We start from the raw sequence: 22728 nt of genomic DNA on the forward strand, positions 1-22728 counted from the left end.
CTGCGAGTGCACATTGCTGGCTCATGTCCAGCTTTTCGTCCACCAGTACCCCCAAGTCCTTCTTGGCAGGGCTGCTCTCAATCCCTTCATCCCCCAGCCTGTACTGATACTGGGGGTTGCCCTGACCCAGGTGCAGGACCTTGCACTTGGCCTTGTTGAACCTCATGAGCCCACTTCCCAAGCTTGTCCCTTCACATGGGCCCACTTCTCAAGCTTGTCCAGGTCCCTCTGAATGGCATCTCATCCCTTATGGTATTAGTTTCTGATCAACTGAAAACTTGTATTTAGGCTTACAGGGACTGTGAGCAATAGGGATGAAGTGCAAAACACAGAGCACATGTGTGAATCATTGCTAGATCAGGACACTGACGCACTGCTGAATACTATAAAACCTTAATAAAGTTAGGCAAATACAAGTCAAATTGGATTAGGTTGTGAGTCAGACTTTCAGGTGTTGGCCTATGCAGTTATAGCATTCCATTTTTTTAAATAGGAAGAGTAAAATAATATACCTCTTCAGATTGTTTAGTATTTTGATATTTGGACTGTAAACTTGTTTCTTCACTTGCAAAAGTTCAGTTACATTTGTGTGTTCTGTCTCCTTGGATAAGTATGATGAACTGCAACTGTTGTTGATAAAGCATCTTTGTTTTGTCCTTTAACGTCAAATGTCATCAATAGGAACAGTAATAAATGTTTCTGCAGTAATGCCATTTTACTTGAACCTAACAAGGAGATCTCTGTTGCTTTTATTTTTGCAGGTTAATGACATCGATGTCACTAACATGAGTCATACCGATGCAGTAAACTTTCTCCGCGCTGCCCCAAAGACTGTCAGATTAGTGCTAGGGCGTGTTTTGGAGTTACCTAAAATGCCAGTGTTGCCTCATTTACTGCCTGATATTACACTAACGTGCCATAAGGAGGAGCTAGGTAACACAGAAGTATACTGCTTTTTGCTCTAAAGCAAAATTTTTCCCTTCAGTTACAAAGAAACAACTTGATTTTTTCCCCCCCTCCCCCTTTTTCTTGCAAAGGTTTGTTGTTATCAGGAGGTCATGACAGCCTTTACCAAGTTGTATATATTAGTGACATTCTCCCCAAATCGGTTGCTGCCAGAGAGGAGAGTCTCCATGCACTAGATATTATCCATTACATTAATGGAGTAAGCACACAGGGAATGACTCTGAAAGAAGCAAAAAGAATGCTGGAAACATATCTTCCGAAAGTGGTGCTCAAAGCAACCAGGTATGTTTTGGAAGCAAATGCTTCCCTGTACTTTTTGGTTTTCTCACATGATTGTATGAGTATATGGGTAAAACATGTTCCTGGTATGACAACTAATTCACTAGAGTGGTACTAGATGGCATGTTATTGAGGACTGACACCACAAAAAGGGTCTTTATATTTGCAGTTTTTGTGCTTCAGTGGAGCAGAAGGGTACTTAGTACTTGCCGAGCTTTGTGTTTCTTGGGAAGACAAGGCTGTGTCCAGCTATGAAGTGCAAGTGTTCAAAATATAATTTTCAAAATATGACACAGGTTATTTAAGTACAATTACTCCTTTTTCTTAAAACTGCTACTGAAGGTTCTATAATCATAAAAAGGAGATAAAATGTTGTTTCGTGCTTAAATAGTTCTACTGTCAACACGGATGTCCCAGCACACTGGTGAATGTCAAAATCCTATGGCGCAGATCCTAGTGCGCCACTGTATTTTTCACTGATCCCTGCTGCTGCTTTTATGGCAATACAGCAGTAAAAAAAACTCTCCAGATTACTCTGTTTTAATGTTTACTTGGGACTGAAACATTTACTTCATTTTTGAAGTCTTCCAGCCATGCCTGCCGTTCTTTGCTTCTTCTCTCCCTTTCTCCTTCCCACTCTGTTTTATCCCAGAAGGGAGAGGAGTTGCAAGGTCCTGAGGCTGCGAGGTCAAATCTTTTTGTCAGAATCTAGAAGGAAAGTCCAGCTCTAATGAACTCTTCGTTGCTCCCTGAAGTAGGAACTAACCTAACTACCAGTGCTTAATCTCTCTCGTTGAATATTTTAAGTATTCCAAAACTATTGTAATAGAAAGCATGATTAGCAGTTTTACTGATAGTACATATTTACATCAATATCTGATTATCACCATGATTTATGGGTTTTTTTTAATAAAAATTTCTGTAAACATTTCTTTTCATAGAGATGGTCATGCAGTGCTTCCAAAATCCAAAAGCCCCGATAGCTCAAATCCATGGCCAATGAAAGCTAATGGTAAGATTTGCCTGCTTTCTTATTGCAAGTGAAATGCACGTGTTTATAAAAATGAAGGAACTGATATGGGCCTTATGCTACCATTCTAGTCCAGTGGCTGCACTAGAACTCCACTTACTGAGATCAGCTCCAGCAGGTGTTTGCTTGATCTTTCTTTTAAAAGCTCCACGAAAAGAGATTCAACAATAGTCTCTTTATGATTCCATTTCTCTTGTAGTTTAGATATTCTCTCTAATATCAAGCCTAAGTCTTTCAAGGAGTTAAAAAAAACCAATCCATTGATTATCATCATCATCATTGTTATTAATAATAATAAAGTTGTTGTTGTTTCCTCTGACCAGGCATAAAAATACCTATTTGTTACATTTGAAAGGGATTCAGGTGTCTCATTGGTCTTCTCTTTTTCAAGACCAAAGGAGTCCAAATTGATTTTATTGCTCCCCTCCAGTTTGCTTACATCTCGCTGTTTTCCTCTTCGAGTGTAGTGCTTCTGGTCACACACACGGCATTGGGTGAGGCTCACCAGTGCCAAGCAGACAGGAAGAATTATTTCCAGGGTTGTGTAGACAGCATTCCTGTTAATACATCCCGAGTGAGATTAACTTCCTTTTGCTAAATAGTTCCTTGTTTGCTCACTTAGACTCAGGATCCTTTACCACCTACATTTGCTTCTGTGCAGAGCAACTGCTTATGCAGTTATTTACCATCTTAAGCATTTGCTTTTTCTTTGAAATGTGGCACTTCGCATTTGTCTTGCTTCATTTGTCTTTTGTTTTTCATGCTTCCTTTAATGTATCTAGCTAACTTTGAGTATTGATCTTGCCTTATGAAATTATTGCAACTCTCACAGTTTAGTGTTGCTCACATATTTTCCAAGTACACTACACGTTTTGTTTCAAAAAACTTGGTCAAGATATTCATTAGGAACAAGCCCTGTAGCCAAATCTTAGAAGACCCCACTTAAAACTCCCTTCCTGTAGATGACTTGTCATGCATAGGTTCATGACAAGATACAAGCTTATTCTTAGTCTTGTTATTTCATCTACAATTTTCCTCGTTTGTAAAAGCGTAATGTGTATGAAAATCCAGAACTTCACTAGTAGCTAGGTATATAACATCTACTGGTTCCACTTTGTCTCATTTATTATACTAGTAATGGGATGTCTAGGATAAGCGGTAGTCTCTGATATCATAGTATCACTCTTTTCTTTACCAAGAAGAGAAAGGTACCTTTGAACAAGGACCCAGATGTCAGATGATGTTTTTAAAAAAAAAAAAAAAGTGATAAGTGATTGCAGGCTTGTATTTTGTTCATTTCAAGGGAAAGGGAATCATGCCCTGTTTCCCGAAGGTGCATGTTTCCACTGTATGTTGTTAAGCTATTTATCAACATTTCTCTTTGCTTAGAGTTGGTTATAATGTATAGTCCATCAGATGTAACTTTTGGCAATGCCCAGTAACCAGGCAGTCATAACATAATATTAAATACCTTTTATAAGGTATTCTTTTATAAAAATAATTGATGGGGGCTAATTTAATTTCTGTGAAAAAGTTGCTGTGAAGTTGTTGTTTTTTCCCATTTTTGTTTAGGCTGTTCCTGTGGTGATCCCTGTGATAAAACAGAAAAGACAATTGATGCTTATGGCCCCAAGGTAAATATTCCTTTATTGTGCCTATTATCATTAACCAGAGAAAAGGATCTACTTTACACACGTTTTTAAAATAAATAAATTAAACAATCTGTTAATGAAAGTATGCAAACCCACTATTGTCAGTTGATGTGAATAAGCAGTGATCATAATAAATATGCAAGTTTTCTGAATTGACCTTCTCTTTCTTTGGAACTGCTTTATCGAAAGACAGATGGTCTTATGAGAAGGATGCAAGGCTATGATCCAAAAACTCCATTCTGTTCACAGTTTCTGAAGATGCTTGCATGTTACATTTACTAGATGTTTTTTCTTTCTTTTTTCCCCTCTTTGTTTTTTCTGAGAAATGGTGTGTTGTGGGACCAAAAATATTGGAGCCTGCATATGTTTTGTAGAGGTTTTAATAATGTTAAATATTACTACCATGTGTTCTCTTTTAGTAGTTGCTTCTTCATCACCATGTGGTTTTTTTCTTAGTTGGGTTAAAATTTTTTGATTTGCTCTTTTCATGGGAAACATCTAACACACCTAAAAGCTGCCCACCCATCACCCAGCTATCTCAGATGAGAATATGATATGAATAGGGTTTTCTATTTGTTGCTAAGTAGAGTGGCGAACTCTTTAAGAGTTTCTTGCTGCTTCAGCAAACTGCCAGACTCTTTAATAAAGAGTTAATTTGTGCTGTTCTTTGCTTTCTTAGATAAATGGCAATGGCATCCTAGGACCTTCTCAGGCAAATACAGAAAACAATATCCATCATGCAAAAGGACTAATGAATATCTCAGGATCTGGAGATGCACCTTTCCTGGGCTTTACCAATCAGATGTCAGATTTTTCTAAACACAGTGACAAATCAGGTAAGAGGAGGTGAGATGGGGGACAGCATTATTCAGTCTTTAGTGTATAAGTACAAGAGAATCAAGGCATTGTTGAATAGGCTGAAATAAGTCAATGTTAGGCTGGCAGTCAATTTTAGAAGAACATCTCCATGTCGTGTGCTCTGCTTTAGAGGAATTATTTGATGTTGGAAGTGGATTTATGGAAATTGGATTCTGTGTTAAAGAGAAATGAAGGAAAGCCATGATAGTAGTTAGAAATAATGCCATCATGTCTGCCCCTTTAACTTTTTTCCCCCAAAACATCCTATATTGGGAAAACTTTATACTATTTCACTTTGTCACTGACTTTCACTATGTCACTTTATACTATTTCTCTTCAGAAACAGAGGTTCCAGATGATGAATATTATGATGAGGATGATCACAATGAAGTTGTCCAGTATCTGTTGGATGTTGTAGATGAGGAAGCCCAAAACCTCTTAAATCATAATAATGCAACTTCGGAGGCTCAGAGTTTTCTACATCTCAAGAAGGCCACATCAGAAGATCACCTGCCAGGTAACATAAGCCATTAAAAAATCAAGAGCCATTAAGAGCAAAATACTTCTTGAAACAAGGTGCCAAGTAAGCCATTGATTTGATAAGGAGGAGAGTTGACATTGAATTGATGTGTGAACTGAAAGTTTCCCAAGTAGAACACAGTCAGATGGTTGCTGATTCCAGTGAACTTCAGATGCAATTTAATCATGTTCTGGTTTGATAAATCTAGATTTTGCTTTAAGTAATCTGGGAAAATGAATCCCATTCTGGCGTTATCTCGAGTGGAATTCATATTGTTTAGGTACCTGGTTCTGCAGCTACAGTCATGTTGAAATGCTGAAGCGTTTCAACATTTCATTGATTGCAGATTGCACAACTTGGAAATGTGTTGAGATCTCTCAAAACCAAGCGATTTGCCAACCTGCTTTGTCTCTTTTAGAGAAACTATTTTTTTCACTACCTGCTTCTGTCTATACACCTTTCTTTTCCTTCATTCTATCTCTTCAGCTCCAGTTGTTATTAACTGAAATTTAGTGTGGAGTAAGATTTGTAGTTCCTTTGTGGTGTCATACTATGTATGTATGCTCCAAAAGTTCAAGCAAGATGCTTGCTACTCCTGTAGAAGTTCCTTCTAGAACTCAAAATATACCTTCCAAAATTATAATTATTTCAGCTCTTTTGCTGCTCTTCAAGTTCATTGAGTTATTGTCATTGGTCATTACATTAGAAATCAGGGAACACTGATGTTCTGGCTGTGCCAGGACCTCAGCTGAGGAATATCATTGGAGCTCCACTACTTCCAGTTTCTTGTAGCTAGGATCTGGCCTTTGCAACTGAAGATGAATTGGATCCGTAAGATACGGCAGCAGGGAACTACTGTAGCAGACAGATACAGGTCAGATTTTATCCGGCACATCTTAATTAGGTCTTGTTTAATACAAAGAACAAGTAGAATTGTGGTTTAGACCTACTGCTGGTCTAATTGTAACTGCATTGCAGAAACACTATTGACATGGGAATCTAATAACTTACTAGCACTAGCATGTCTGTCCATTACGCTGTGGCACAGATATTCTGTTAGCTGTGCAAACAACCTCACAGGTAATGACAGCTGTTCCAGTTAAAAAAGAAAGAAGCCTAAAGTCTGATTATCCTGTACAGTAAGACCTCTTTTCCAACACACTGGTAGCAAAGGGACTTAAAAGATGTTTCTTGGTTATTCTGGCACCTGTATTCCCTGTGTAGTGCCAGACAGGTGTAACAGGATTCACATCTGTGAAAAGGTGACTCCTGGGCATCTTTTGGTGTTTTTATGCTGTATCTCGTGATTTTCCTGTTCCAATAGAGATGAATGGAAAGCTGTCAGAAGAGAAGTCTGAAGACACAGATTGTGATGGGTCATCTTTACCTGAAGATTTTTCGGAGGTGGGATGGCGAGAAGCTGGCAGACATTTGTCTGCTGATTTTGCTTTCTCAGACGCTCTTTCAATTTATTATTTTCCTTATTAGCATAGAACTTGTGGAAATAACTTTACATATCTTTTAAATGAAAATATCTTTGTCGGTAGTAGCTGTAAATGGTGTATAAACATTTATTTTTTAAATAGTATATGATTATTCTATCATAAGTTAACTATATAAGAGAACAAAGCATAGAGTTATGTTTCTCGCCCAACAGCCTTTTTTTTTCAAAAAGGGCGATAATAAAATACCTTCTTAATGCTATTTCAGGCATTTAATCTAAAAGGTTTCCTTGATTCCTGCTCAAAGAAGGGAAGCAGTTACAATGAATGCTGTGTAGGCTTAACTGTCCAAAATGTAAATTTGAGATTTCTTTTCTTCCTACTTTTTGCTAGGATATGTTCATTAACTTGAATATCTTCTATATGTGGTTTACCCTACATTATTGCATGTCCTGTTTTACATCAGTCACTAGATGCCCAGGTTTTGTCTCATATTTCAAATCAGCGGAGCTCTGTCTATCCAGCACGTCCTGGCTGTTGCAGCCTTCTGTCCAGTTAGTAGAGCTGAGAGTCAAATCAGGAATCTGGCTCTGTGTCAGTGTGCTCTAGGAGATCCACAAGTAAAATTCTCTGAGTATGGCAGTGGAAACTTGCAAGCTGGCCTAATAAGTATAAATGGTTTTGTAGAGTTTTTCTTGAAAGGAGGATCGAAATGCCTTCTTGTCCGCTGAGTCTTCATCGTCTGTTGAGGAAGGCGTATGTAGGAGTACCTGTCATTTAGAGGTAAAGCCCTGTTCTGTTCTATATAGGAATGGTGGCTTGACAAGAGGCAGAAGTTTTCACTATCAAACTTACCTCATAAAGGGTTTTTAAGTATTAGATACAAAAAAGGTCAACTGGAGAGAATTTAGATGGCTCTACTGCTGCTGTGAGTCAGGAATGATTTTAAGTTAGCTTTTTGGCCTTGTTACAGTAGAGCCTCTTTCCAAGTGCTCAGTGTTCCTGTCCTCTGTTATTTTGGGTTAATGAGATGTCTAAACGAGGGAAGTCTTTCATTATGTGCTGCTTTGAACTTAGTAACCTTCAGAAATAGTCCATGTAATTGTTAATTGTTTAAAATTTACAGTGGGTGAGTGTTTTAACTGTGTCTTTTAATGTGTTTTGAAATTTTTCTTCCACTAGCCAACACATGTAAATGGTTGTGAAGACTATTGCGAAGTAAAAGCTATGCCAGAAAGGTAAGATTTCTTTTCTAGCGTTGCTTGAAAGCAAACCTGTGAAGTCTGAAACTCTGAAGAGGGATATGTTATAATGAGAGGGGGAAAAAACAAAAAAAAACAAAAAAACAAAACAAAAAAAAAACCCCACCCCCAACCAAAACAAACCAATAAAATACTGGTGCAATATCTTGTTGAATTGCTCTCTGTCTATTCTTGTTATTTAAAAGGTTATAATTTGCCTGAATACTAGTCAGCTTTAAGTGGTTTACTATGCCCTAGTTTTATTTATTTCTTTGATATGTGGTTATAACAAGTAACTGGGCTGTGTTCAAATGGCTCCAAATAACTTTATTTGCATTGTACTAACGATTTGGTACTTGCATGTGAAGAAAACATTCAAACAATGCTGTCTTCAGTTTGAATCTTTTCAAGCTTCATTAATGTTACTTCTTCTGGTTTTAGAGCACAGAAACGAAACCATTTAGCTCCACCAGTCCATCTGTTCCCATTTGGGTACTTGGGGCTTATTTTTTTTTTTTACATTTTACTAAGGATATGCCTGGCCAAGTTACTAGCTGTCCCTTTGAGCCACCTTGAATTTTGGAAATGCCCAAGATTGTTTTTCTTTGTGAAATAATTTTAGTCCTTACTCTAAGTGAAGCTTCCGTCAAAGTGCGTATACTTCTTTTTATGTTTTGATTAAGTTTTTGGGAAGTTTTGCATTGAGACTTGGCGCAAGCAGAGACCTTATGACCTAGAATACTTAACACGTTTATCACCATCTTCAACAAAGCTAGAAAACTTGCAATTGAAAATAGATATTCTAGTGTATAGGTAGTGAATTATGTAAACGGTACGAATTTGCTTTTGGACATTATTTGACTGCTTAGCCTTTGAAAAGTAATCACAGTGATAGTTATTACTAGATTCATGTCTTCCTGGCTCTTTTTCCACTGTTACTTTTTCCAAATCCCCTCTGGGGATTTAAAAAAGGAAAAGAAAATCGTGGTTTTTTGAGATTAGTGGTATGGATTCAGTCCAGAAATACTTGTAGCTATAAATTACTTTTTGGCGATTTGTTTATTAGATTGCAAATGTGTTGATTATTTCTAGGTGTTCTTTCTTATTTCCATACCTTGTCCTCTCATAGATCTCCTCCACAACCTCCCTTGAGCCAAGCAGATGAAGATGAAATCACATGGGGAAGTGATGAACTGCCGATTGAATCAGTCAGCCAGGAACATGTAAATAAAGGCAAGAACTTTAACAAATAATCAGTGGAAAACTGAGGATCACATTAAATAGACAAAATGTCAGAAGTGAATTTTAAAATGTCCTGGGTATGTTTTGAGGGTGTAGTGACAGGTATAATGGGAAATCTAACAGCTCAGCAACCCACTGGAAAGGATCTTTACAGCTTTGTGTAATAAATATATGAAACTTAATAGGAACAAGTATTGGCAATGTTGTAGTTGTAGTAGAAACCAGCTGAGATGCTTTTTTCCATAGTATCTGTCTGACAAAAGCTGTAACAATATAGATGTTTGACCATGATTGGATCAATATATTACGTGCTTCACATACCAGCTACTCCATGCTCAAATTAGGCAATATTTTTTCTTTATCTTCACTCTCATTCTTCCACTGCTGCTCAACGTGGCAGAGTGGAACACTACTCAATTTGATGCGTTTGGCAGAATCTAGTCTTTACTTTTTAAGATAGCATTAGAAACGCCAGTTCCTGAAATTCATATACAGCAGCCTTTTGTCTGCTTTCATTAAAAGAAAAAAGGATAATCCGTGTAAACCTTTAGACTAAGTCAGTAGATTTAGGACGCTTTTAATCACAATACCAGAGAGACTCTTGGTTTATTAATTTTGTTGTGCTTCAGCGAAACACTGAAAGCCTGATAGAAAGCAAGCTTTATTGGAAAAAAAGATGTATTTAACACATCTTACAATTACCACTTGAAAGACATGTTGAGTATAAGTGCTAAAAATGAAGTCACAGGCTGTGATGTTTACGCGGAGAGTTCTGAATTCATCCCTGTGTGCATTCATCGATTTTGTAGGTTACTGTGTGAAGAACTTACATTTTAAAACTATTTGAAGTTTATTTCAGTGTATTTATTCAGGAAGTTCAGGAAAATACTCCCTTTGGTTCCTGGATTCATCAGAGCTGATTTTGAATTAATTTGGTTTTGCCTGTCAAACTGAGAGCACATCTGTGTATTCTCTCTGATGTACGGAGGCATTCTAGAGAAAACAGGTAGTACAGTGGTGAACAGCAACAAGGAAATCCAACATTGTGTTTACATTTCCCTAGTTTTAGCTATGTATTTATTTATTTATATTTATATCAATCAGTCTTGTTCTTCTGCTAGATTTCCCTTTCGTGACAAATGAAGAGATCTCTGCACTCCCTACAGTGAATGTGGTCCCTGGAGGCAAGTACTCAGGAGCCAAATTGAAGTCAGTGATCAGGATGTTGCGTGGATTGCTGGAACAGGGAGTCCCTTCTAAAGAGATTGAAGTGAGTAACTATTTGTCCTTTAAAGTCCTTTTTTCTAGTATGAAACAGTTAGAAATAGAATGGCTGGTTCATCACTGCCTTAAATACCACAGCTCTTTAATTTGCAGCCCTAAAGGGATGAAAAGACTTCTTTTACCGAAGACTTCTCTCCCTTCCTGCCACTAGCTGCTGAGAGATAAGATTAGTTTGAACCAGGAATTCAATTCAAAAGTGTGTTTACATCATTCTTACTTCTGGTAATTACCAAGTGAATATCATGTTAACAGGCATAGACAAGGTAAATAAAGGCTGCAGAATGTGAAAACAGCCTTTCCAAAGTCTTAAGTCACCATGTTACACGATCTCTTTTTTGGGAGAATGAGATAAAATATTTACTGGATAATAGTTTAATATTTTGTTTCATTTTCTTAGCTATGTGAAATCAGATTCCTTCCTGTGACTGAATTATTTTGCATATCCGCATTAGGATTTTTTTTAATGATTGTCTATTAAAGGCTTGGTTACATAACTGTTCTTAACACTTGTTACCATTCAGCGCTTTCTAATGCACGTGTAATTGCTGCTTTACAGAACCTTCAGGAGTTAAAACCTTTGGATCAGTGTTTGATTGGACAAGCAAAGGAGAATAGGAAAAAGAACAGATATAAAAACATACTTCCTTGTAAGTCCTAACTAATCTGAAGTTCACTGTTGATATTTTGTCATCACTTGTATGATCAGATGAATGGGATCAGAAGTGGGATGGTTTGATTCCCAATCCTAGTTCTGCTACTGAGTAGGGGAAAAAAAAAATTTGCCACTCATTTTCTGCACATTTAAAGCAAGCATTTATAAAGCAGTTTAAGATCGGTGAACAATAGACTACTGTAGTAGATAGGGATGGATGTTCACAGATTCTTCAGTTGTTTCAGCAGATCCTGTGTCTTAAATGAGATATACATATGGAGCCAGAAAGGATTTTTTCAGTTTTACCTATGTAAAAGTGGAAAAACAAACATGTATACTATTGTCAGTAAATTTCCTGCAACAAAATTCTGTTTGTTGGGTGGGAGATGTGTGGAGGAGAAGTGAGAACTGACAAAAGTTAGTTCTGAGTGAGAAATATTCAACCTCGGTTTCAGAGGTGCTGCAGTTCAAATTGCGTATTTTGCCTGTCTGCTGATGTAGATTTCTTCCCTAGCCATCTTTTTTTTATTCAAAAAGAAGTCCTGATTAGTATCCTAAAGCAAGTATTGTAGTGATTTTCTTTTTTTAAAATAAGATCTGGAAGCATCTGTGGAGATAAGTACTATGTGAGTGTGTAAGGCTCTATTGTGTGAAGGTCTAATTATGTGCACACACAAAATTGAAGTGTTTTTGTTGTGTGGGGATTGCAGATGATACCACTAGAGTACCTCTTGGGATTGAAGGTGGATACATCAATGCCAGCTTCATTCGCATGCCAGTGGGGAATGAAGAGTTCATTTACATTGCATGTCAAGGACCTCTTCCTACTACTGTGGCAGATTTTTGGCAAATGGTTTGGGAGCAGAACTGTACTGTGATTGCCATGATGACTCAGGAGGTTGAAGGAGAAAAGATAAAATGCCAGCGTTACTGGCCAGATGTACTCAATAAAACCACCATGATAAATGATAGACTACGGCTTGCTCTTGTAAGACTCCAGCAGCTGAAGGGCTTTATCATTAGAGTGCTGGAGCTAGAAGAGATTCAGGTAAGTGAATCTACTTCTGCATGCTGAGAATTTTTTTCTGAGTGTTGGCATTTTTAACCTCATACTTCTGGCTTGCCTGCTTTCAATCGCAATGTCTACATCAAGAGGTAGCCCAGAGCTTCTCCTCTTTGCCCAGTGATCATCACTGGGCAACTCTTCCTCATTGCAGCTTGTGCTACTCTGTGACCTTTATAGGAGAAGGCAGTTGGGCCAGGAGATGATTTCATTATACTAATGAGATTCTAAATTTTGGCTCCCTAGGTGCCTTTGGCCACAGAAATGTATATAGGAATATGAAATTCACTAATAATTCCGTCTGGCTGGTTCATTCCTCTGTGTGATCAGCTCAGTCTGCACAGTGAACCTTATACTATTGAATTACTTGCTAGTTATTTTCAGTTTAGCTCATTGTTTCTCTTGTTTTACTGAATTACAGAACACCTTCATTGGGCACATCCCTCTCTTCTGAGACTGTTTCCTTTGGGAACTCACCTTTTGTCTTTTTGTTCTTCCTATGTGTTACATTGTGTTGTTATTGTTGTTTTTAAACCTCAGACAGGTGAAGTACGGCACATTTCCCATCTGAACTTCATTGCCTGGCCTGACCATGACACCCCTTCTCAACCAGATGACCTGCTTACTTTTATCTCCTACATGCGGCATGTTCACAAATCAGGACCTATCATAACTCACTGCAGTGCAGGCATTGGACGATCGGGGACCCTTATTTGTATAGACGTTGTTCTAGGGTTAATCAGCAGAGACCTCGATGTGAGTACCCAAGAGGATGGGCTAAGCTGTGCTTTTGACTTACAGGAAGTGTGTTCCATTGGGTCTATTCAATTTGAGTAGCATGCTGGCCATATCTTAATGTAACATAAATCAGGGTGTAAAACAGCACCGGTGAAATGTTTCTTTGTTGGTGGTCCTGGAGGGGAAGAGCTCTAACATCTGCTAGTTCTTGAGTTAGCTTAGGGAATCTTGTTAAGTGTCCTGTTTGTTGACACCTCAGCAATCCAACATTGTTAGGTGCCACTTGAGACATTCTAGGCTATGTTGCAAGGACATCTCCTACCACAGCAGAGTTCTGGTGTACGGCTTGGGAACAACAGTGTGTTGCCATGATGACTCAGGCAATTGAAGGAAAAGTTAAAAAGCCTGCCTTACCTGGCTGGATGTACTCAGTGGAACTATCGTGTTAAATGGCGTTTGGGCTGAGTTGTGGCGCTCGGTCGGTCAGAGATCCATGAACTGTTGGAGGGCAGCTACAAGCCAACCAGAGTATCTGTTTAGGCAACTGAATCAAAAACTTAGTGTCCAAACATCTCAGCTGGAGATGAGGGTATGTAAATTAAGTTTTCCAGCACAACCAGGGATATGCTTTCTAGGGTGATCCACAGGAGGGTGCTAGCTTCTTTATGTTTATGTCCTTCAGTGGCCTGGTATAGCAAATCTTTTTGTGAATTTGAGGAGAAGATGAGCTATGTCATGCTTAGCTCAGCGGGGTTTCTAAGCACCCACTAAACGTCTAGAACTTTATAGACCTGGTGAAATAAAAAGCGTTTTGTTAGGTTGGACCTAAGGGCTCTATTTTCTGCACACTCAGCTCCTAGTAAGAGTAAGCAAGAGAGCCTGTGCACAGAGAAAGAAACCAAGAGAAGGAGGGTGTCTGATGTTGGAGAGCCACATCCATATGGCCCAGAGACAGCACATGCTGCTTATCTACCAGACATGTATAGGCTATAGTGAATTGTTATTTCTTTCACTACTAAATGTTTCATGTACTTAGTTGGATTCCTTGGTTTGATGCTGGGGATGTTTCCTTTATATGCATGTATGTCTCTCTGAATGTTTAACTTGCTGTTTGTTTTGGTAGTTTGACATCTCAGACCTGGTGCGCACGATGCGTCTGCAGAGACATGGGATGGTTCAGACAGAGGTGAGTCTGGCTTCCCCAGGTATACGCTAAAGGAAAGACACTGGAATTCTAACTCTGATACGCCAGGAAACTTTCTGTGATGCACATAATGATTGTCTTTGTGCCCTCTGATGCAACATTTGTGTCATGAGAATTAAATCAGATGCATACCAGTGAGTAGCAGTACGTATTTAATAGTTATAAATGCATGCAATTTTTAACACGCTATGCTGTTTTGATCTATGGTTTTTTTAAAAAAAAAAAATTGGGAGTTTTTGTCTTCAAAAACATGTGTTATAGAGGAAATCAGCTGAGCTTTTTTGGCTAAAAATTGCATTATAAGCTGAAGAGAAGGCCTAACTGTAGCTGCTATGAATCACTGATACTACCAGAGATGTCTTGAAATCTCCTTTGGGGAGATATTCAACCAGAAGTTAAATGAATGTTTTAGGAATAATCTAGATGTAGAGCTAATTAATTTTACCTTAGAGATGGACGTCACAAGGTCTTGTTAAAATCTGCACTTTTTCTTTGAATGTGAAGGAATTGTCAAATCATAGTTTAAGGCAAAAAAAAAAAAAAAAAAAAAAAACAAAACACGAAAACCAAACCACAAAACTATCAGCCCCACCTCACACCCCAAAACATGTATAAGCCTCCACACCTCTATCAGTGATACTAAAATAAGAAATTGCACTGTCATCTGAGTTCTGTATTAGTTGGCATTGATGCAAGACCTTGAAATTCACTTGCTGTCTTCATTTCTACTTACGTAAAGTACTTACTCTCCTTGAGGTGGTTTTGGAGTGAAAGGAGGATAAATGTCCCATATAAAAATACATCCTTAGTGGCAGGAGAGTGCCTATATTTGTTTTAAGTTGTGATTACATATTTCTCCACTGTGGGTTTTTTGTTTTGTGTTTTTTTTTTTTTTAATTTAACTGTAGAAATAGTATTGAAGTCAAGTGCTATGCACCTGTGAAGTGCAGGTGAGAGTGAATTGCTTAGGTGCTGCAAGCATTTTTCACATGTTCTGTGATTTCCTTTCCCTTGCAGGATCAGTACATTTTCTGCTATCAAGTTGTCCTTTATGTCCTGAATCATCTCCAACATGAAGAACAACAGAGAGGCAAATAAAATACTGAAGCAGAAGTGCTTTTAAAATAAGGAAGCAAGGAGGTCTAGAGGCTCTCACGTGTTTTCTTTGTTCTGCCAATAGTTTTCCAGTCCCTTTCTTCAGTTGCTGTCAAATATCTTTTCTATAAAGTCTCTCCATCATTCCAAATAAGGTATATAGTTATAAGGAAAAGGGATAGCTCATACAATACCACTAATGTCTTCAGCCCCATGGACACACATGTGAGATTTTTGTATAACAGTAAATAATATTTAATAAAGCTGCATTTTTTGCAGCTTCCTTAATATGTGATAAAATACTGAAATAAAAATATTTTAATTTAAAAAAAAAAAAGTAAAGGAAAAAAAAAGTAATCTTATAATACTTCCTGCAGTTCTGCAACTGTTTGGGGGTATTTGTTTCTTATGGGGTGGGGGAGTGGGAGGGATGAAGCAGTATTTTTATCCTGGCAAACTTTATTACAAAGACATTTTACTAGTCTCTTTTAAAAGCTTGTTTATGGCACAGAATTTTTACCCTTTTAGTACAGTTACAGCTATTTTATAGAGGGTATCTTGAAATCAGCATTTAAGCTTTAAGAGATGCCTGTTAGCATAAGGATGGTAGTGAATGTTTACTGTGAGTATCACAGTTAATAATGTTTACTTCATAGAGTTTCATGTATATATTTATATACTTTTACAAAAAAGCTGAATTATCAGGTGTCTAACCTTATAACTGATTAGGCATCTCCACTCTGTAAATAAAAAATAGACCTAAAGTACACTGATCAGTGGGTCTGGGTATTTTTGTGTCCTTATGACTGATTTTTCTTGGCCTTAGATGGAATCCTTCATTGTGGTTGCTGCACTTCTTAAGAAATTTGCGCACATGTCTTTCTGTTCTTCAGTGTCTGTTTGAAAAAACCTGCAGAACTGTGGGTTCCTTTCTGGCGAATTTCCACACTATGGTGAAAGGAAGAGGATATTTTCCTTCTCGCCTTGTTTTTCAGTATACGTGGTCACTGAGACCCATATCACATTTTTTTAGGCATGTTTGCACTTGCATGCTATGGCAGTGATCTGACAACAATGTAATCTACTCTGCTTAAAGCAACCAGGTTTGAGATGGGAGGCAGGATATAAGTAACTCAGTGTTTTAGTGATATTGTAAACAGTCAAAACTGTTCTGAAAGGAAATCTTCATTTTATGCTGTGTGGGAACATTGGATGATGAATAACTGCCATCAGCCAGCACAGGGGACCATTCAAGGGTTTGAGCAGTATTCCTGTCCCAGCAGTCCTTACCAGAACAGAAGTTTGTGACTTGTGCTGTCAGGAAGGGTATAAGAGTACTAATTTGACAGCATTCTGCATTCAACAGTGGAAATAAATTCAGAGGCCTGTGATTATCCAAGGTTTTCACTCTTCAAAATAGTAGCCCACAGTGTTCTGGTGTCCCAAAACTGAACCAGTCACCGTCTTGCTTGTTTAATGGTGTTCTAGCCAGCAATAGCATAACTTAAAAAAGGAAAAGAGCCTTTTTCACTTGTGGCAGTAATACTATGATTTTTTATTCCCTCCAGCATACCAGCACAGTTGAAAAAATGTGCCTGAGCAGTGTAGTTTGAGGAAGGAAAATTCTGTGTAAATGGAAGCAGAGGCAAATTGACTAGCCGTGTTGACAGTGCACCTATATGAAGGAGCTTTAACGTGAAGACAGATGATTTTTCAGGACTACAGTTGTCAACAGGCAAAGTAAGAAAACACAGCTAGTTGATACACTGCTGCTACTGTTTTAACATAAATAGCGAGTTCAGAGGATTTGGGTATGTCTGGTTTTTAGGAACAAAAAAATGGTTATGGTAACTAGACAGTATGGTTAAGGCAGTTGAATTTTCTTTAGATGTTTTCAGATACATGCCAAACAACGTAGAAACAAGAACTGATTTTTGTATAGTATGCTACATCAAACCCACTTTGGTACGACACAAACAATTTGCATCAGATTACAGTTTATGGGAAACAGAAATCAGTACAAGATTCCCGGATTTGCTGCTTGTCCTCACAAATATGAAGATCTATGGTATGGTATGTTACACCCAATTTCCTTTTAATGATGGGTGCATAGAAAAGCAGAGGATAATTATCTTGACCTAACACCCCCATCTTAAGAAAAAGGAATCACCCCCCCAGACAGTCTTTTCAGTTTCTCAGATGATTACTCTTGGAAGGTGAACACATGATTAGTGAATAAATAGACCTGTCTATTCACCCTGCTAATGTTTAGGTATTGTATTGGACCCCAACCCCAGAAGTCCAGCTGGGAAACCCAGCTGTCCCTACTCACTTATTAAAAAGACTTAAAATAGTTAAGAAACTGGGGATCTTGTGGAACAAAGCATCCTTGTCTGAACAAAAAAGGATAAATGTGGCCCTTCTACATCTGCCTTCAATCTGTTTGATCCAGCTCTTTCCATCTGAAATCATCCTGCCAGTACCATCAGTATGTAGCTGAAAACAAGCTCATGCAGGAATAATATGGAGTTCCTACCGTGAAGTTTTCTTGGCCAAAATTCCCAGTTACCCTGACTTCATGATAAAACAGATGGGCTCCAATGGGAAGCATTCAGGTGTTCCTAAGAAGTCATGCATGTATGGTGAGAGGTGGCATTGGCCTCTTTTGAGAAGTGGTCTGAATTTCTTTGTATTTTTGTCTCAACCTTGAGGAATTTGATATCTAATAAACATGCAGTGCTCCTTAGTCTAATACTTGTTGAGGACACTGAGAGGGTGTCTGTTTTCTGCTAAGCAGGTGGAACTTCCCATCTGTGACACGTGATATGGTCAGTTTGGTTGAAATAGACCCCACAGCTCAAAACTTACTACAAGAAAATGGACATGCTTACACAGTGTGATTGCTTAAGCTGGGTTTCTATGGGGAACCTTGTCAGAAATATGCACCAAAACTCATCTTTTTTTCCACAGGATTAGGCTACCTAAAATCTTCATGCCCCCTTTGAAGAAATGAAGAAATGAGGGATTTTCCCCCTTCAAATCCCAATTTGAAGAATCCTGTAATGCCCCCCTCCTCCCCCCCATCAAACCACCAAAAACAACAGCCGAAGGCAGAGTGGCCTTCCCAAACTTATCACACCAAATATATTCTCAACAAGGCAAATGTGCGAATGGTGGTTTCTCGTTTATTTACTTGCAGGTTTTGGCCACCACTTGGGTATAGTTGCACTTCACTTCCCTCCCCCCTTCCCCCCATCACCCTTTTTCCCATCCCCCTTTCTTCATCTCCTTTCCCCTTTCCTGCCCCCCCCTTCGCCCCCCCTTCGCCCCCCCTTCGCCCCCCCTTCGCCCCCCCTTCCCCCCCCTTCGCCCCCCCTTCCCCCCCCTTCGCCCCCCCCTTCCCCCCCCTTCCCCCCCCTTCCCCCCCCTTCCCCCCCCTTCCCCCCCCTTCCCCCCCCTTCGCCCCCCTTCCCCCCCCTTCGCCCCCCTTCGCCCCCCCCTTCCCCCCCCCTTTGACACTGTCTCCCACAGCATTCTCCTAGAGAAGCTGGCGGCTCACGGCTTAGACAGGTGCACTCTTCGCTGGGTAAAAAACTGGCTGGACGGCCGAGCCCAGAGGGTTGTGGTCAACTGAGTTAAATCCAGTTGGCGGCCGGTCACGAGTGGTGTTCCCCAGGGCTCAGTACTGGGGCCGGTCCTGTTCAATATCTTTATCAATGATCTGGACGAGGGGATCGAGTGCTCCCTCAGCAAGTGTGCAGATGACACCAAGCTGGGCGGGAGTGTTGGTCTGCTCGAGGGTAGGAAGGCTCTGCAGAGGGACCTGGACAGGCTGGATCGATGGGCTGAGGCCAATTGTATGAGGTTCAACAAGGCCAAGTGCCGGGTCCTGCACTTCGGCCACAACAACCCCAGGCAACGCTACAGGCGTGGGGAAGAGTGGCTGGAAAACTGCCTGGTAGAAAAGGACCTGGGGGTGCTGGTTGACAGCCAGCTGAACATGAGCCAGCAGTGTGCCCAGGTGGCCAAGAAGGCCAATGGCATCCTGGCCTGTATCAGAAATAGTGTGGCCAGCAGGAGCAGGGACGTGATCGTGCCCCTGTACTCGGCACTGGTGAGGCCGCACCTCGAATACTGTGTTCAGTTTTGGGCCCCTCACTCCAAGAAGGACATGGAGGTGCTGGAGCGTGTCCAGAGGAGGGCAACGAAGCTGGTGAAGGGCCTGGAGCACAAGTCTTATGAGGAGCGGCTGAGGGAGCTCGGGTTGTTTAGCCTGGAGAAGAGGAGGCTGAGGGGAGACCTCATCGCGCTCTACAACTACCTGAAAGGAGGTTGTAGCAAGGTGGGTGTTGGTCTCTTCTGCCAAGTAACTAGCGATAGGACGAGAGGAAATGGCCTCAAGTTGCATCAAGGGAGGTTTAGGTTGGACATTAGGAGAAATTTCTTTACTGAAAGAGTGGTCAGGCCTTGGAACAGGCTGCCCAGGGAAGTGGTGGAGTCACCATCCCTGGAAGTATTTAAAAGACGTGTAGGTGAGGTGCGTAGGGGCATGGTGGTGTTGGGTTGATGGTTGGACTCGATGATCTTAGAGGTCTTTTCCAACCTTAATAATTCTATGATTCTAAGATCCTGAAAGGTGGTAGGAAAAGATTTGAATATCTCCTTTTAAGTAAGTGGAAGCAGGCTTGTAACTGAGGTGTGAGCCTGTATTTCTGTTAAAGCACTTGTACATCATCCTCTGATGGTGCAAGCCCAAATAGAGGCCTATTCTCTTGGGTCTTCAGGTGATTCTGCAGCTGCAAAAAGTCTTCTGTCTGTATGATGAGATGGGACTTAAGAGGACAATGAAAGATGACATGGGAGAAATCTTGGGAGCTGGACAACTCTTTTGGTAAGGTGAACTACATCGTAGTGAAGGTGTTCTGTAGTGACTCTGCATGTGTGGCGGAAGCCAGTGTAATACCCACCCCTGCAAACCTCTTAAATGAAGGTATAAGCTAATAGTTGGGCCAGGATAAGTAATGCGTATGTTTAACAGTGTAGAAGAAAATTTTAATCTAAGCTTTGAAGGTTCCAAAACGGCTGACTTGCTTAGAAAGTGCTTCTGACTTCATGTTAAAAAACAACAACAAAAAAAAAACACCCAACAAAACAAACACACACCACCACCAAACAAACAAAAACAACCCCTCCTCTTCCACTGGGAAACCAAAGCAGCTTGGCCCTTTGTTTATGCAAGCAAGTTTCTAGTTTGTGTCTTCTCAGTATTTCTCACATAAATGAATGCTTTTAATACACATGACGTCTGTGATGTCTTTTCTATAGTATCCAGGAGTACAGAACCCTATGAGCTGAGGGCCAAATTTCATTAATGGAGTGGAAGGCACTTTGCTAATGTTCAAGAATGTGAGCCATCATCAAGTTTGACTTTATGACATCCACTGATTGTCAAGTCAGAACAAAGCCGGGGCAAACATCAAGTAGTTTGTGGCTGTTAGCACTGCTGAAGAGGAGAATCTGTTCTGTGCTGCCTTCCTAGTGCAGTTGATCTTGGCCAACTGAAGGGTAAACTCGGGGAAATGTTGCTCATCATTTAAGCAGCTTGGAGAGGAGAGCATAGCAAGGGCTCGCATTTTAAAGGCATAGTGATTTCTGTGGGGTTTCATTGGTATATTACTTCATTTTACCTGTGATATAAGTGTGTCTGATGTAATCCAGCAGTTATTTTCACATAAAGTGTGAAAAAAGTGTATGTACCTGTTGATTGAAGGGGAGAAGAAATGCACTAAAGAAAAAAAAAAAGCATAGCAGTGAAACAAAGAAATGCTTGATACACAGGTGTATACATCTCCATTACTGAATTTAGACTGTCTTTTTGTCTAGAAGTTGAAATAGCAAATCAATGCATTCCCCCAGTAATGTTTCACAATCAAACTTGATACAAGGCAAAAGAAAGCAAATAAACCCAGCAACAATGAAGAGAGGTCTGCATTTGTCTGAAGGTAAGTCAAAGATGCTGTCAGATATAAGGGTCCATAGAAAAAAATGCACCTTTTGAGTCATGGATGATCTCCTAGAAGCATGTTCGGGTCCTCTTTAAGAATTTCAGAGCAGAGGTGGTGCAGAGCTCAAAGAGGGCCTGGCACCTGGTCATCAACGGCAGCATGGCAGGCAGGTGGCTTAGAAATCCTGGTTGGACTTGTGAGAGGAAGGTGGTGGGGCTGAGTCTTGGAAACAGATTATTTCATTTGGGGGAAATTGTTTCCTCTTCCAGGAGCAGAACAGTGCTCACTACCTTCAGCCAGCTCTCTTTGTAAGGGGAAAACCAGCTGCACGCTGTGGTGGCATTGCTATTTTCCATGGTGAGGGAGTGACTCACCTTGAAGTCTGGGGTGGGGGTAAGGAACATTGCTGCTTTGCCTAAAGAAAAAAAAAGAAAGGGCAGAACACCACCTTCTGCAGCTGGCATTCAGACCTGAATTTGAACATCACTTGTGCTTTCTTTCTACTGATTTGTGTCAGCCAGCCAAGTGGGCTCTGTGGGGAGCTTTGTTTCTTAATGAGATGTTAGGGAAGGGGTGGTTGGTTTTGTTTTAATGAAGTGCTGGAAAGATCTTGCTGGCTAAGAGAATGTGATCTGAAGGATAAATCATTGGGCTCAGACCAGACTTAATTGCTAGTTTCCTCAAGTGGGTCCCAGGAAATGGATTTTGTCTTCCTTGTTGTACTGTGATGACCTCCATAATCAATTTTTTTCTCTGGTAGGGCTCTGACTGCTACTTCAGTATAATAGCCAGATTCCCAAACAAAGTGTTATCTCTAAACAAGTTAACCTGGTCACAGAAGCAGCCTGGTATTCAGTAACAAGGAGCTTTGTATGCGTTAATTTGGCTTCTCAGCTCTCTTTAAAGCCATATTTTCACACTGTCCTCCAGAACAGATACACTGGGATATCCCATAAAAAAAATACATGTCTTGTCCTAAGCTCTCTCTTCATATGTACTCATAATTCCTTTGAATCACATATATTTAGATATACATGCTTTTTATTTCTTTGGGGGGAAGTACGTGTTCAGCACCACATTTTTCTATTGCTGGGTTTTCCTCCACAGACTATAAACCATTTTTATTGTTCGTCATAAAAGTTGAGGTGATTGCTTTGCTGTGGAAAATATGGTAGCATGCCAACTTTTCAGCCTTTCCTTCCTAAAGAAGTTGCTGTATAAGTCTGTTGTGTTACCTCTCACGTCTCCAACATCAGTAATGTTTTTGGTATTGTCAGTCAGAATTACAGGGATTGTTAAATCCCTGGGGAAGGTTGGGACAGAAATTGTAGCTAATTTGTGTAGGCCATCACTGGTAGCCCACTGAAGGCTAAGCATGAAAACCATATCAGAAAGTGTTTCCTACTTTTAGCATTAAGATCATTGAAAAAGTTTCAGTGTTACCTCAGATCACTCTT

General features: G+C 39.9%; 1 protein-coding gene across 1 annotated transcript in view; it reads left to right on the plus strand.

The window, feature by feature from the left end:
- The window catches only part of PTPN13 (protein tyrosine phosphatase non-receptor type 13), a 99103-nt gene extending 83512 nt beyond the window's left edge, over positions 1-15591 (plus strand). The window contains exons 33-47 of the mRNA XM_075149926.1: positions 762-933; positions 1038-1248; positions 2187-2257; positions 3848-3909; positions 4607-4763; positions 5126-5302; positions 6630-6709; positions 7930-7985; positions 9118-9221; positions 10352-10500; positions 11071-11161; positions 11877-12214; positions 12770-12985; positions 14091-14153; positions 15189-15591. Coding sequence (XP_075006027.1) covers positions 762-933; positions 1038-1248; positions 2187-2257; positions 3848-3909; positions 4607-4763; positions 5126-5302; positions 6630-6709; positions 7930-7985; positions 9118-9221; positions 10352-10500; positions 11071-11161; positions 11877-12214; positions 12770-12985; positions 14091-14153; positions 15189-15269 — 2028 coding nt within the window. The 3' untranslated portion in view covers positions 15270-15591. The remainder of the gene's footprint in view (positions 1-761; positions 934-1037; positions 1249-2186; positions 2258-3847; positions 3910-4606; positions 4764-5125; positions 5303-6629; positions 6710-7929; positions 7986-9117; positions 9222-10351; positions 10501-11070; positions 11162-11876; positions 12215-12769; positions 12986-14090; positions 14154-15188) is intronic.
- The last annotated feature ends 7137 nt before the right edge of the window (positions 15592-22728 follow it).

This window comes from Calonectris borealis, chromosome 4 (genome assembly GCF_964195595.1).
Source record: "Calonectris borealis chromosome 4, bCalBor7.hap1.2, whole genome shotgun sequence".
Classification (NCBI taxonomy): domain Eukaryota; kingdom Metazoa; phylum Chordata; class Aves; order Procellariiformes; family Procellariidae; genus Calonectris; species Calonectris borealis.